The sequence below is a fragment of the Sorex araneus genome, chromosome 6 (genome assembly GCF_027595985.1).
Source record: "Sorex araneus isolate mSorAra2 chromosome 6, mSorAra2.pri, whole genome shotgun sequence".
In the NCBI taxonomy this organism is placed as follows: Eukaryota; Metazoa; Chordata; class Mammalia; order Eulipotyphla; family Soricidae; genus Sorex; species Sorex araneus.
The window spans coordinates 164,900,120-164,912,170 of record NC_073307.1 but is presented as its reverse complement, the minus strand read 5'-3'; the positions used below and the strand labels follow the sequence as shown (position 1 = coordinate 164,912,170).

At 60.7% G+C, this 12,051-nt stretch overlaps 1 protein-coding gene across 3 annotated transcripts in view; it reads left to right on the top strand.

Annotated features, from left to right (window-relative positions):
• The window catches only part of SPTBN2 (spectrin beta, non-erythrocytic 2), a 38,976-nt gene extending 31,057 nt beyond the window's left edge, over positions 1-7,919 (top strand). For 2 of the 3 annotated variants that reach the window (XM_055143884.1, XM_055143885.1), the window contains exons 22-37: positions 680-769; positions 1,052-1,312; positions 1,393-1,523; positions 2,000-2,204; positions 2,459-2,833; positions 3,864-4,108; positions 4,189-4,327; positions 4,471-4,555; positions 4,662-4,858; positions 5,049-5,188; positions 5,282-5,354; positions 5,429-5,479; positions 5,665-5,882; positions 5,998-6,171; positions 6,655-6,697; positions 7,095-7,919. In XM_055143884.1, the coding sequence (XP_054999859.1) occupies positions 680-769; positions 1,052-1,312; positions 1,393-1,523; positions 2,000-2,204; positions 2,459-2,833; positions 3,864-4,108; positions 4,189-4,327; positions 4,471-4,555; positions 4,662-4,858; positions 5,049-5,188; positions 5,282-5,354; positions 5,429-5,479; positions 5,665-5,882; positions 5,998-6,171; positions 6,655-6,697; positions 7,095-7,328 (2,661 nt within the window). In that variant the 3' untranslated portion in view covers positions 7,329-7,919. The remainder of the gene's footprint in view (positions 1-679; positions 770-1,051; positions 1,313-1,392; positions 1,524-1,999; positions 2,205-2,458; positions 2,834-3,863; positions 4,109-4,188; positions 4,328-4,470; positions 4,556-4,661; positions 4,859-5,048; positions 5,189-5,281; positions 5,355-5,428; positions 5,480-5,664; positions 5,883-5,997; positions 6,172-6,654; positions 6,698-7,094) is intronic. The other variant, XM_055143886.1, reaches the window with a different exon arrangement.
• Positions 7,920-12,051: the final 4,132 nt, after the last annotated feature.

Here is a 12,051-nt window from a genome sequence, read left to right as displayed (position 1 = left end):
TTGAGCAGGTGGGATTCCATCAGTGAATGGGGGGGCATGAAAAATTTGGCAGCAGGAGCCAGGAGAATGTATAGCAACACGAGTGCCGGGTGCAGCTCTGGACACTCCTGCACCCCAACCCCCAGCATCGCCAGGGTGGCCCAAGGCAGGCTTGAGCAGTCGCAGGAGGGCCTGGAACAATAGGACAGTGGGACAGTGGGCAGGGCACTTGCCTTGCATGAGGCCAACACAGGTTTAGCATCCCTCCCTCCCCTCCTCCCAACAACACATTGGTCCCCTAGACACTGCCAGGAGTGATTCCTGAGCACAGACCCAGGAGTCAGCCCTGAGCACTCCCAGGTGTGGCCCCCAAACAAGCAAGAACCAAGGGGTGGGGCCCCCAGAGCACCAATTGGGAAGTACCTCTTGAAAATAAGGAGAAAATTTTGGCAACACTAAAAGATCTCCGAATGTGCGGAAACCGAGTATTAATTCAAGTCAACCTAATCTTGAACCCTCCGGCCGCAGTCACCCAAGCGGCGGTTCTTGGGCGTGAGGGGCCATGAGTGATGGAAGCTTCAGAAGCCCTGTTCTAGAACACTTTTTCATTTCGAGAGGACCATTCCCGGATCACACAGACCAGCAGCCCCTCCCTGGACCCCCTCCCCCCGCCCCTTACTCTTTCCTCCTCCCCCTCCAGCTGTGGGTCACAGAGCGGCTCCCCATGGCCAGCTCCATGGAACACGGCAAGGACCTGCCCAGCGTCCAGCTCCTCATGAAGAAAAACCAGGTAAGGCACAGGTGAGAGGCCGAAGAAGTGGCCCAGCTGGGAAACTGGCCTTTTCCTACGGTTTTCTCTGGCTCCCAGCTTCAGGGTCCCCTTGCTCCCCTCCATGCGGGTTCCCCGGGGAGGCCAGGAGGCAGCGGGGGGGTGTGGCCTTTGCAAGGGGCTGGAGCCGGGAAGGGACTGGGAGAACCTGGGGGTGTAGCCAGAGGGGCTTAAGGTGGGGTGGAGCCCACAGGGGTGCCCCCGGTGACCCTGCACGGTCCCCTCCTCTCTTGCCCCGGGCAGACGCTGCAGAAGGAGATTCAGGGCCACGAGCCGCGCATCGCGGACCTCACGGAGCGCCAGCGGGCCCTGGGGGTGGCAGCGGCCGGGCCCGAGCTGGCCGAGCTGCAGGAGATGTGGCGGCGCCTGAGCCACGAGCTGGAGCTCCGGGGCAAGCGGCTGGAGCAGGCCCTGCAGGCGCAGCAGTTCTACCGCGACGCCGCTGAGGCCGAGGCCTGGATGGGCGAGCAGGAGCTGCACATGATGGGCCAGGAGAAGGCCAAGGTGAGTCGGGGCCGGGGCGGCCTCTCCTCCCGCCCCCTGCCCCCTCCTCCTCGGGCCAACGCCCCCGTCCACGCCCCCAGGATGAGCTGAGCGCCCAGGCCGAAGTAAAGAAGCACCAGGTCCTGGAGCAAGCCCTGGCCGACTACGCCCAGACCGTGCACCAGCTGGCCGCCAGCAGCCAGGACATGATCGACCACGAGCACCCGGAGAGGTGGGCACAGCCCCTGGGGCAGAGCCTGCCGCACCACGTGCAGACAGAACCTTCTAGAAAGCCAGAGAGGCGGGGCTGGAGCTATAGTAGAATGGGGAGGGCGTTTGTCTTGTACGCGGCCTATCTTGGTTCGACCCCCGGCATCCCATAGCGTCCTGCGAGCACCGCCAGGAGTAATTCCTGGGTGCAGAGCCAGGAGGAACCCCCGAGTGTGACCCCAAGAAGCAAAGGAAGAAGGGAGGAAGGGAGGGAGGGAGGGAGGGAGGGAAGGAAGGAAGGAAGGAGAGGAAGGGGAGGAAGGGGAGGAAGGGAGGAAGGGGACGGAGGGAGGGAGGGAAGGAGGGAGGGAGGGAGGGAAAGAGAAAAGCAAGCAAGCAAGCCAGAGAGGCAGGGCCCGGGGAGCCATGGCAGGGTGGTGGCGGGGAGAGTGCTGGGGGCGGCTGCAGTGGCCTGTACTGGCTCCCCTCCCCCCCCAGCACGCGGCTGTCCATCCGCCAAGCCCAGGTGGACAAGCTGTACGCCAGCCTGAAGGAGCTGGCCGGCGAGCGGCGGGAGCGGCTGCAGGAGCACCTGCGGCTGTGCCAGCTGCGCCGGGAGCTGGACGACCTGGAGCAGTGGATCCAGGAGCGCGAGGTGGTCGCCGCCTCCCACGAGCTGGGCCAGGACTACGAGCACGTGACAGTGAGTGCAGGCGGGGGGCACGGCACCCCCTCGTGGACTAAGCCCGAGGGAGGCCCTGGGGCCAACACGGAAGCCGGGACCCTCCAGGCTCTCACGGGAAGGCACAGAAGCCGCGGTGTGGGGGTCCGGACGCCCGTTGGCGCTGAACACGGGCCTTAGTTCTCCGTGTCTGGGGGGCTGACGGGCAGGAAAACGTTGGGGCGCCAACACTCCCCCAGAACTTCGCTCACTCTGGCCCCCGCCCGCCCCCGCAGATGCTCAGGGACAAATTCCGAGAGTTCTCCCGCGACACGAGCACCATCGGGCAGGAGCGCGTGGACGGGGCCAACACGCTGGCCAACGGGCTCATCGCCGGGGGCCACGCCGCCCGCGCCACGGTGGCCGAGTGGAAGGACAGCCTCAACGAGTCCTGGGCCGACCTGCTCGAGCTGCTGGACACGCGGGGCCAGGTGCTGGCCGCGGCGCACGAGCTGCAGCACTTCCTGCACGGGGCGCGCCAGGCGCTGGCCCGGGTACAGCAGAAGCAGCAGCAGCTGCCGGACGGCGCCGGCCGCGACCTCAACGGCGCCGAGGCCCTGCAGCGCCGCCACTGCGCCTTCGAGCACGACATCCAGGCCCTCAGCGCCCAGGTCTGAGCCCGCCAGAGGAGCTGGGGAGCACGTGGGCAGCGGGGCGGCCTTGGGAGGGGCACAGGCAGGGAGTTAGGAGTGCCCCGGGGAGGGACCGAGCCGCAGCCCTGGGCACTCGCTTTGCTTGCAGCTGACCCCGGTTCGATTCCGTGCACCACAGAGGGTCCTCCTAGCCCCGCGAGGAGTGAACCCTGGGGTGATTCCTGAGCCAGGAGTGACCCCTGAGCACTGCCAGCATGGCTCCAAAACGGACACAGAAAAGGAGTGTCCCAGGGACACATCTCTGGGGGGACAGTCACACTCACAAGCCTCCCTGGATGTCTTGGAGACTGTGATGGGAACAGATTGGCCCGTCCCTCCTCACCCTCAAACCCGCCGACCTGCCAGTTCCCGCCCCCGCAGGCGTCTGGAACCCGTGCTTGGTTCCTCCGCGGACCCCCCATGTTGGGGGCTCAGGCCAGCATTGGAGCCTGCACTGCCAACTAAGCTCAGGGCATCACAGCTTCTGGGACACTTTCATGGACCCTGAGTCCATCTTGTAGATGCTTTTCCGGTCAGGGCCCCCCTCCATCTATACCGGTGCCACTGGGCTCAGAATGCGTGACCTTGCACCGTCAGCCACTGAGCCGGGTGGCCCTTTTAAAGGGCGGCCCCAGGGGCCGGAGCGATAGCACAGCGGGTAGGGCGTTTGCCTTGCACGCGGCCGACCTGGGTTCGATCCCCGATCCCCGGCATCCCATATTGTCCCCCAAGCACTGCCAGGAACAATCCCTGAGTGCAAAGCCAGGAGTAACCCCTGAGCATCGCTGGGTGTGACCCAAAAAGCAATAAAAATAAAAATAAATAAATAAATAAAGGGCGGCCCCAGCTGAGCCCCACCCTGTGGCGGGTGACACAGTACCTCGTCCCCCCGCTTCTCCCACCCTTCGCTCCTCTGAGGGCCTCTCCAGCGGGCGTCACGAGCAGGAGGCGGGGGGCACTGAGGGCCAAGGGAGGCGGCCGCTCCCTGACTCGGCGCTGGGCTCCGCAGGTCCAGCAGGTCCAGGACGACGGCGTCCGGCTGCAGAAGGCCTACGCGGGGGACAAGGCGGAGGAGATCGGCCGGCACATGCAGGCCGTGGCCGAGGCCTGGGCGCAGCTGCAGGGGAGCTCGGCCGCCCGCCGCCAGCTGCTCCTGGACACCACAGACAAGTTCCGCTTCTTCAAGGCCGTGCGGGAGCTGATGCTGTGGATGGACGGGGTGAACCTGCAGATGGATGCCCAGGAGCGGCCCCGGTGAGGCCCGGGAGGCCCGGGGACGCGGCTGGGACCCCGGGTACTAGGCAGCGGGGCTGACGCGGGCTGTGTACCTCTAGGGACGTGTCATCCGCCGACCTGGTCATCAAGAACCACCAAGGCATCAAGGCCGAGATCGAGGCCAGGGCCGACCGCTTCTCCTCCTGCATTGATATGGGGCAGGGGCTGCTCGCCCGGGGCCATTACGCAGCCGAGGAGGTGCGTGAGGCCTGGTGCCGCCCGTGTCCCCTCCGTGCTGCTCAGGGCTCTCCTGCTCCCCCGACAGGCCGCCTCCTGAAATCAGAAACCCCCTCTCGGACCCCAGGAGAGGACCTGTCACTCACCCCCCTCTACCCCCCCAGATCTCCGAGAAGCTGTCCCAGCTGCAGGCCCGGCGCCAGGAGACGGCGGACAAGTGGCAGGAGAAGATGGACTGGCTTCAGCTCGGTGGGTGCCGGGCCGGGGATCCTGGCCGCCGCCTTCCGAGGCCACCGCCGGGCTCTGGCTCCTGGGGGTGGCCACCCTCATGCCTGCCCTGCCCCCTTCCCCGCAGTGCTGGAGGTGCTGGTGTTCGGGAGAGACGCGGGCATGGCAGAGGCCTGGCTCTGCAGCCAGGAGCCGCTGGTGCGCAGCGCCGAGCTGGGCTGCACGGTGGACGAGGTGGAGAGCCTCATCAAGCGGCACGAGGCCTTCCAGAAGTCCGCGGTGGCCTGGGAGGAGCGTTTCAGCGCCCTGGAGAAGCTGACCGCAGTGAGGGCCACAGCACCCCGGGGTGCCCGCCCGCCCCAGCCCCGTGCCCGGCCAGATATGGCTTCTCCCACCGGCCCCGGTGTCTTCCCCCCCTTCACTCGGAATCGCACCCCGCCCACTCCCACCCATCCTGGGTCGTCAGCCCAGCGGGCCGACACCACCACGTGCTGACCGCGCCCTCTCTTGACAGCTGGAGGAGCAGGAGCAGGAGCGGAGGAGGAAGAGGGAGGAGGAGGAGCGGAGGAAGCAGCCCCCTCCGCCAGCCCAGACTGCCGCAACACCCGCAGGGGACCTGGTGGATGGCCAGGCCCCCGATGCCCCCAGAGATGGGTGAGAGCAGGGTGCTGCGGGGTGGGCCGGGGGGTGGGGCTGAGCAGAGCCACCCCCGGACTCACCGCCCCGTGTCACCTTCTGTCCTTCTAGAAACCACCCTCGGTTGCCAGCGTCCACGGCCGCCAGCGTTAATGGTGTCTGTACAGACACAGAGGCCCCCCAGGTGAGCGCCGCTGCCCGGCACCCCGGCCAGACTGGGCCCCCTTCACCCCCTCTTACAGCCTCTTGTCCTTGTAGCCCCAGTTGGAACAGCAGACACTTGAGCAGGGCAGCCTCCCCGAAGGGACTGTGAGTTTCTCCAGGAGTCTGGGGGCTCCCCGCGAGACGCCGAGGACTGGGGGACCCAGGGCGGGAGGGGGCAGAGGCTCTAGGAAGTTTAGGGGGTGCAGGAAGGCCAGCCGGGCACATTGGGCCTAGGAGACGGTGGGGGGCGCTCCCGGCAGCGCCTCTGACACGGAGCCTCCCCCCCACAGGGCTCTGGCACCGGGGGAGAGGCCGGCGGGCCCCGGGGTGAGCGGCCGCCCCACACGCGGGGCGCGGCCCCCTCCACCATGCCCCAGAGCAGGTCCGAGTCGGCGCGGATGGGCACGCTGCCCCCACGCGGCCCCGAGCTGTCTGCCCAGGAGCAGATGGAGGGGATGCTGTGCCGCAAGCAGGAGATGGAGTCGTTTGGCAAGAAGGCTGCCAACAGGTGCCCGGGCGCTTCCTGGGCCAGGTGGGGCGGGGACGGGGTGCCCGCAGCGGGGGGCACCCTCGCGAGTGCCGGGTAGTAAAGGCCTGGCACCACCCGCCTCCCCCCCCCCCAGGTCCTGGCAGAACGTGTACTGCGTGCTGCGGCGCGGGAGCCTGGGCTTCTACAAGGACGCCAAGGCGGCCAGCGCGGGGGTGCCCTACCACGGAGAGGTGCCCGTCAGCCTGGCCCGGGCCCAGGGCAGCGTGGCCTTGGATTACCGCAAGCGCAAGCACGTCTTCAAGCTGGGGTAGGCACAGAGCCGCGGGTGAAGGTCCCGAGCAGCTAGGGGGACAGAGGCAGATGCGGGACAGGTCTGTCGTCGCCCACACAGGGAGGGGCGGGTGCCAGGTGCTGGCTGTCCCCTCGGAGCAGAAAAGTTTGGCGGGGGACAGGGCACAGAGCCGGCACTCCCCTGCTGCGGGGGGCACCCCGCCCCCACCAGCAGCAGCTGAGGGAGCAAGAAGTGGGTCCCAGGGGGCAGTCAGCAAGGGAGGGAAGGGGTCTGGCTCTCCTGGAATCTGAAGAATGTGCCATGGGGGTGTGTGTGTGGCTGGAATCTAAGGAATGTGCAGGGGTCGGTCTGGCTCTATCTGCCCTGAGGTGTTCTCTCTCTCTCCCTCTCCCCCCCCCCCGTCCCCCCTCTCTCTCCTCCCCCTCCCTCTCCCTCGCTCTCTTTATCTGTCTCTCCCCCCACGCACTCTCTCCCACTCTCTCTCCCTCTCTCTCACAGCTTGCAGGATGGAAAAGAATATTTATTCCAGGCCAAGGATGAGGTGAGTGTCCCTTCTCCTGCGTCCCTGTCCCCGACCATTCCTGGAGCCTTCCCTTCCCTTGTCCCCGGCCGGCCCCACCTTGAACATCTCATTCTTGGAAATGAGGCCCACCAGGCGCCTGAATCAGGACCTCCCCCTCGCCCACCATCCATGCTTCCTGTCCGCAAGGGCCCTTGGCACCAAGAGATTGGAGTGTGCGAGCTCCTGTCCCACCGTCCCGCGACCCACAGCCCGCTCCCACTGACCACTCCCACTGACCGCTCCCGCTGACCACTCCCACTGACCGCTGCTGCTGACCACTCCCACTGACCACTGCCGCTGACCGCTCCCACTGACCACTCCCACTGACCACTGCCGCTGACCGCTCCCGCTGACCGCTGCCTCGCCTGTCCCGCAGGCCGAGATGAGCTCGTGGCTGCGGGTGGTGAACGCCGCCATCACCTCAGCGTCCTCTGCCTCTGGGGAACCTGACGAGCCCGTGGCGCCCAGTGCCACCCGGGGCATGACCCGGGCCATGACCATGCCCCCAGTGTCCCCCGTCGGGGCCGAGGGGCCGGTGGTCCTGCGCAGCAAAGACGGCAGAGAACGAGAGCGAGAAAAACGCTTCAGCTTCTTCAAGAAGAACAAGTAGTGGGCGGGCGAGCAGACCCGCGGGCCAACTCCTCCCTCCTCAGGACACTGCCAGGGGCTGTGGACGGCCCCGCGCTCCTCTCCGTCAGGACAGCAGCCTGCTGCTAGGGGCCACGGCCACAGTCACCGTCACCACCGGAGCTGTCTCTGGCGAGGAGTCAGTGCCCCCGAGGGCAGCCTTCTCTCCTGCTATTTAATTCCAGACCGGTGGTGGGACCCAGGCGACCTGACCCCACTCCCCCACTTTCTCCGTCTCCCCTTAGCCTTATGCCTCCCCCCCTACCCCGCCACAGTGCGGATAACTCCACACCCCCCACCCCCCCCACAACCGACAGGCCACTGGGAAGTGGCTGCCCCCGGCTTGGGGCCGCTCTCCGGCCCTGCCTGAGCTCGCCATCCGGGCCTTTGCCCCGGGACCGCCAGGAACCTCTCCGAGCTGACGCAGGACCCGGGGCCAGACTGCCGGACGGAGTCGGGGACCCCCCCTCCTCTCTGACTCCAGCCACCACTCCAGGCTTCCAGGGGGAGCTGCTCCCAGCAGCCGCAGCCTGGGGTCTAGCCGGGGCAATGATTAAAGAGCCCAGCTTCTCTCCTCTGCCTCCGCGTCTCTACCTGCCCCGCGCCCGCCTCCCCCCAGCCACTGGACCCCCAAGCGTTTCTGTGCACGGCCAGGCCCACATGCGGACCCCCCTGGCTGGCTTGACGGGGCTGTGGCCTCTTGCTGTACCAGGGGCCCCCACCACACACACGTGAATGCAGTGCGCCAGCAAGGCCCGACTGGAAAGGCCACAAATGCGACCCCCATCCCCTCCTTGCTCCTCCCTTTATTCTCACTACTGTCTTCAGAGGGGGAGGGTGCTTGCCTTTGCACACCGGGGTTGAAGCCCCAGCACCCCATGTGGTCCCTGAGCCCGCCAGGAGTAAGCCCTGAGCACTGCCAACTCTGGCCAAAAATACAAAAGAAAAAGGGAAAAATAAGGAAGCCTGGGGCTGGAGTGATAGCATAGCGGGTAGGGCGTTTGCCTTGCACACGGCCGACCCAGGTTCAAATCCCAGCATCCCATATGGTCTCCTGAGCATGGCCAGGGGTAATTTCTGAGTGCAAAGCCAGGAGTAACCCCTGTGCATCGCCAGGTGTGACCCAAAAACCAAAAAAAAAAAAAAAATAAGGAAGCCCTGGGCCCCCCTGCACTCCGGAGGGAGAGGGTGGAGAGCAGCGCCTGTGGTGGTAATCAGTCACCCCACCTCCTGCCTGCGCCCCAGGGAGTTCAGACAGGGCTGACAAGTGGCACCCTTGGGAGACACCAGGTGCACCCTGCTTGCAGAGATGCGCCCGGGCCCAGACTGCTCATTGGAGGATGGCCGGAAGCAGGAGTTCCTTCCTGGTTCCAGCTCGGCAGCCTGATACTTCGTGGCAATGTCAACAGGACTGGCCTTGGCCTTCTGCGGGAAAGCCGTTTTCCCCACACACAACCGTTTCCTCTGGGGCCCTTCATAGTGTGATGGCCCAGGCCTGGCCGCACCGTCTCCCACTACATCTGCTGGGGCAAGGTTAGAGCCAGGCTGTGCCCAGGACCCCCTCAATTGGGTCCGGAAAGGCCACACGAGATCAGGGCAGAAAGCGGGGTGGAGGAGTGGAGCATCTGTTGCGCCACGCCTGGCTATGCTCAGGATATTCCTGGGTCTGTGCTCCGGATGATCTTTGTGACGGGGACCAAAAGGGTTTTGGCTGCAATCAAGCGCCTTAACCCCTGTACTATCCCTCCGACCCCCAAAGCACAAACTTGAAGACAAAAGTTGATCAACATGATTATAAAAAATCAAAGATTTCTGTTCAATGATGGGCAAAGTGAATGAAGGCCACCCTGCACAGAGGTAGCTGGACTGAGAAAAGCTACTTGAAACCAGTATCTAGAATATACACAAAAATCCTGTAAATTAATAAAAGGGAGACTGTACCCCTACAAGAAAGATGAGCCAGAGACATGAATAGTGAATAGGTAATTTACAGAAAAGTCCCAAAGCTTTATAAGAACAAGAGATGATTAAAAATCATTTGGAACCAGAGGAATAGTACAGGAGTAGAGCAGGTGGGGCCCAGTTATTACTGTTATTAGGTTTAATTTCAAAATGAACAGTTATCCTACATGATGTAAGACAGTATGGGGCTTAAATGTTGCACTGGGGGTGCTGGAGTAATAGCACAGCAGGTAGGGCTGCCTTGGACGCAGCCGACCTGGGTTCGATTCCCAGCATCCCATATGGTCCCCTGAGCACCGCCAGGAGTAATTCCTGAGTGCAGAGCCAAGAGTAACTCCTGTGCATCGCTGGGTGTGACCCAAAAAACAAAAACAAAAAAGTTGCACTGGGGGTGAAATTTCGGATTCATCTAGAAATTTTGGGTGTGCGGAGTTATCTGCATGGCTGCAGGGCTGAGGGGCACCCATGCAGCCTAGCCTGACACCTCCCAACCTGTCCCTCAAGCAAACTTGCCTGGCATGCAGTCGACAAACCGCATATGGTCCCCTGAGCCCAACCCCCACCCCCAAATTTAAAAAGTAAACATTATCCTAGGTATGTATGTATGAAAGAAAACCACAGTGCAGCGAGAGTAGACAGGGTGCTGACCCTAAGTGCAACCAACCCGAGTTCAATCCCCAGCACCCCATATGGTCCCCCAAGTCCCACCAGGAGTGGTCCCTGAGTGCAGAGCCAGGAGTGAGCCCTGAGTATTGCCAAGTGTGTCCCAAAAACTCAAAAACATGGAAGTTCAGTCATATTCAAGGTTTCAAACAGCCATTGAGGGGTCTTATAATTACCCAAGAGGTCAACTACACATTTTTACATCACATTTACATAAATTTACCAAATGCACAATGGGAAGCATCTTTTTCTGTACCAGAAGAAACCAATTGCTAAAAGATGCATTTGCAACAATTTTGAGGGAAAGTGAATATAAATGTTAGATAATATTAATTAGCATATTTTAAAATGCGATGTTATAAAGGCAGATAGTGTGAAGCAAAGATGCATCGCTTTCACCCTCCAGGATGCCAGGTGTGAAAAAAAGCAAGTGTGGGGGGGTACTCCATGGTAAGATGTGATTGGTGGCTGAGAGTCACTTCCTCAGAGGAACCAAGAGACAGGGACCACCAATTGATGGTCAACAGATGTTTATTCAAGGTATAGGACTGCTGTAGGTGTGATTGATCATTTACAGAGCTAAAGCATTTGATAGAAGCAATTTTTGGGGGAGGATTAACTCAAGAAGACATTCCGTCTCCCAGAGGCAACACTCCATCTATATTGCTTTTTATTTTTCCTTGCTGTTAGTACATATTAAACAAATAAGTTGTTTTTTTTTTTTTTTTTTTTTTTTTTTGCTTTTTGGGTCACACCCGGCAATGCTCAGGAGTTACTCCTGGCTCTGCACTCAGGAATCACCCATGGCAGTGCTAGGGGGACCATATGGGACACTGGGATTTGAACTCGGGTCGGCCATGTGCAAGGCAAATGCCCTACCCGCTGTGCTGTCGACTCCTCCGCCCTAAGTTTATTTCTTAATCTTTGCAGTTACTTGGATAAACACAGTAAGAAATATAGACTCCAAAACTTATTTCTCTAGGCTCCGGGAACTAAGGTTGGCCAGACTTGGGGGCTGGAGCTATAGCGCAGCAGGTAGGGCATTTGCCTTGCATGTGGCCAACCTGGGTTCAAATCCCAGCATCCCATATGGTCCCCCAAGGGCACAACCAGGAGTAATGGAGTAATTCCTGAGTGCAGAGCCAAGAGTAACCCCTGTGCATCGCTGGGTGTGACCCCCCCAAAAAAAGCAAAAAAAAAATAAAAAATAAAGTTGGCCGGGCTTTTACCATAAATCTCAGACTAAGTCCTGAGAACAGTTTAGCTTTTCCTACTCCATGGGGTCCTGTCTTTTAGGTCAGTATGGTCATTATCAAGACCATGCTTTATGATTTCTAGACTGTCCCATATCAAAGCCAGGGCAGCTTTGCTGCTTGCTCTGGGTCCATTCAGAGATACCTTGGTGGGATCCAGCTTTTTGGGATGTTAGGAACTAAGGCAACTGAAGCCTGAGTCAAGTAATTAATAACGGATGCCCAGGAGTAAACTTATTCCAGTCAATTAACTCCTAAATATTAGGAGCATAGCATTAATGATCCTTCTGTGTTTAAGCAAAGAACATTGCTCTGTAGTAAATTATGTGCAAGTTATAGGGGAAAGAGAAAAGCAAATAATTTGTTACAAACACAAAATCCAGATCACCAGAAGGTTTGACTCTATAAGTAACCAAGCCTGACTTGGGGAATTTAGTAGCTAACAGAATGAGAGGTCAAGCACAAACTGAAAGTTAAGATAAACTCTGGGGGTGCTGGAGCGATAGCACAGCGAGTAGGGCATTTGCCTTGTATGCGGCCAACCCGGGTTTGATTCCCAGCATCCCATATGGTCCCCTGAGCACCTCCAGGAGTAATTCCTGAGTGCAGAGCCAGGAGTAACCCCCGTGCATCGCCAGGTATGACCAAAAAAAAAAAGCAAAAAAAAAAAAAAGATAAAAAAAGATATATTCAGGGGATTAAGAATGCTCATGAGAGCACTGTAGCTTCTCTCAGGGAGCAAAGGGGGCAATTCACTCATGAAGCCTAAAATACTTGGGGTTAATATCCAACAAGATAGTATGGGCAAAATGACAGTATGTAGGGGCC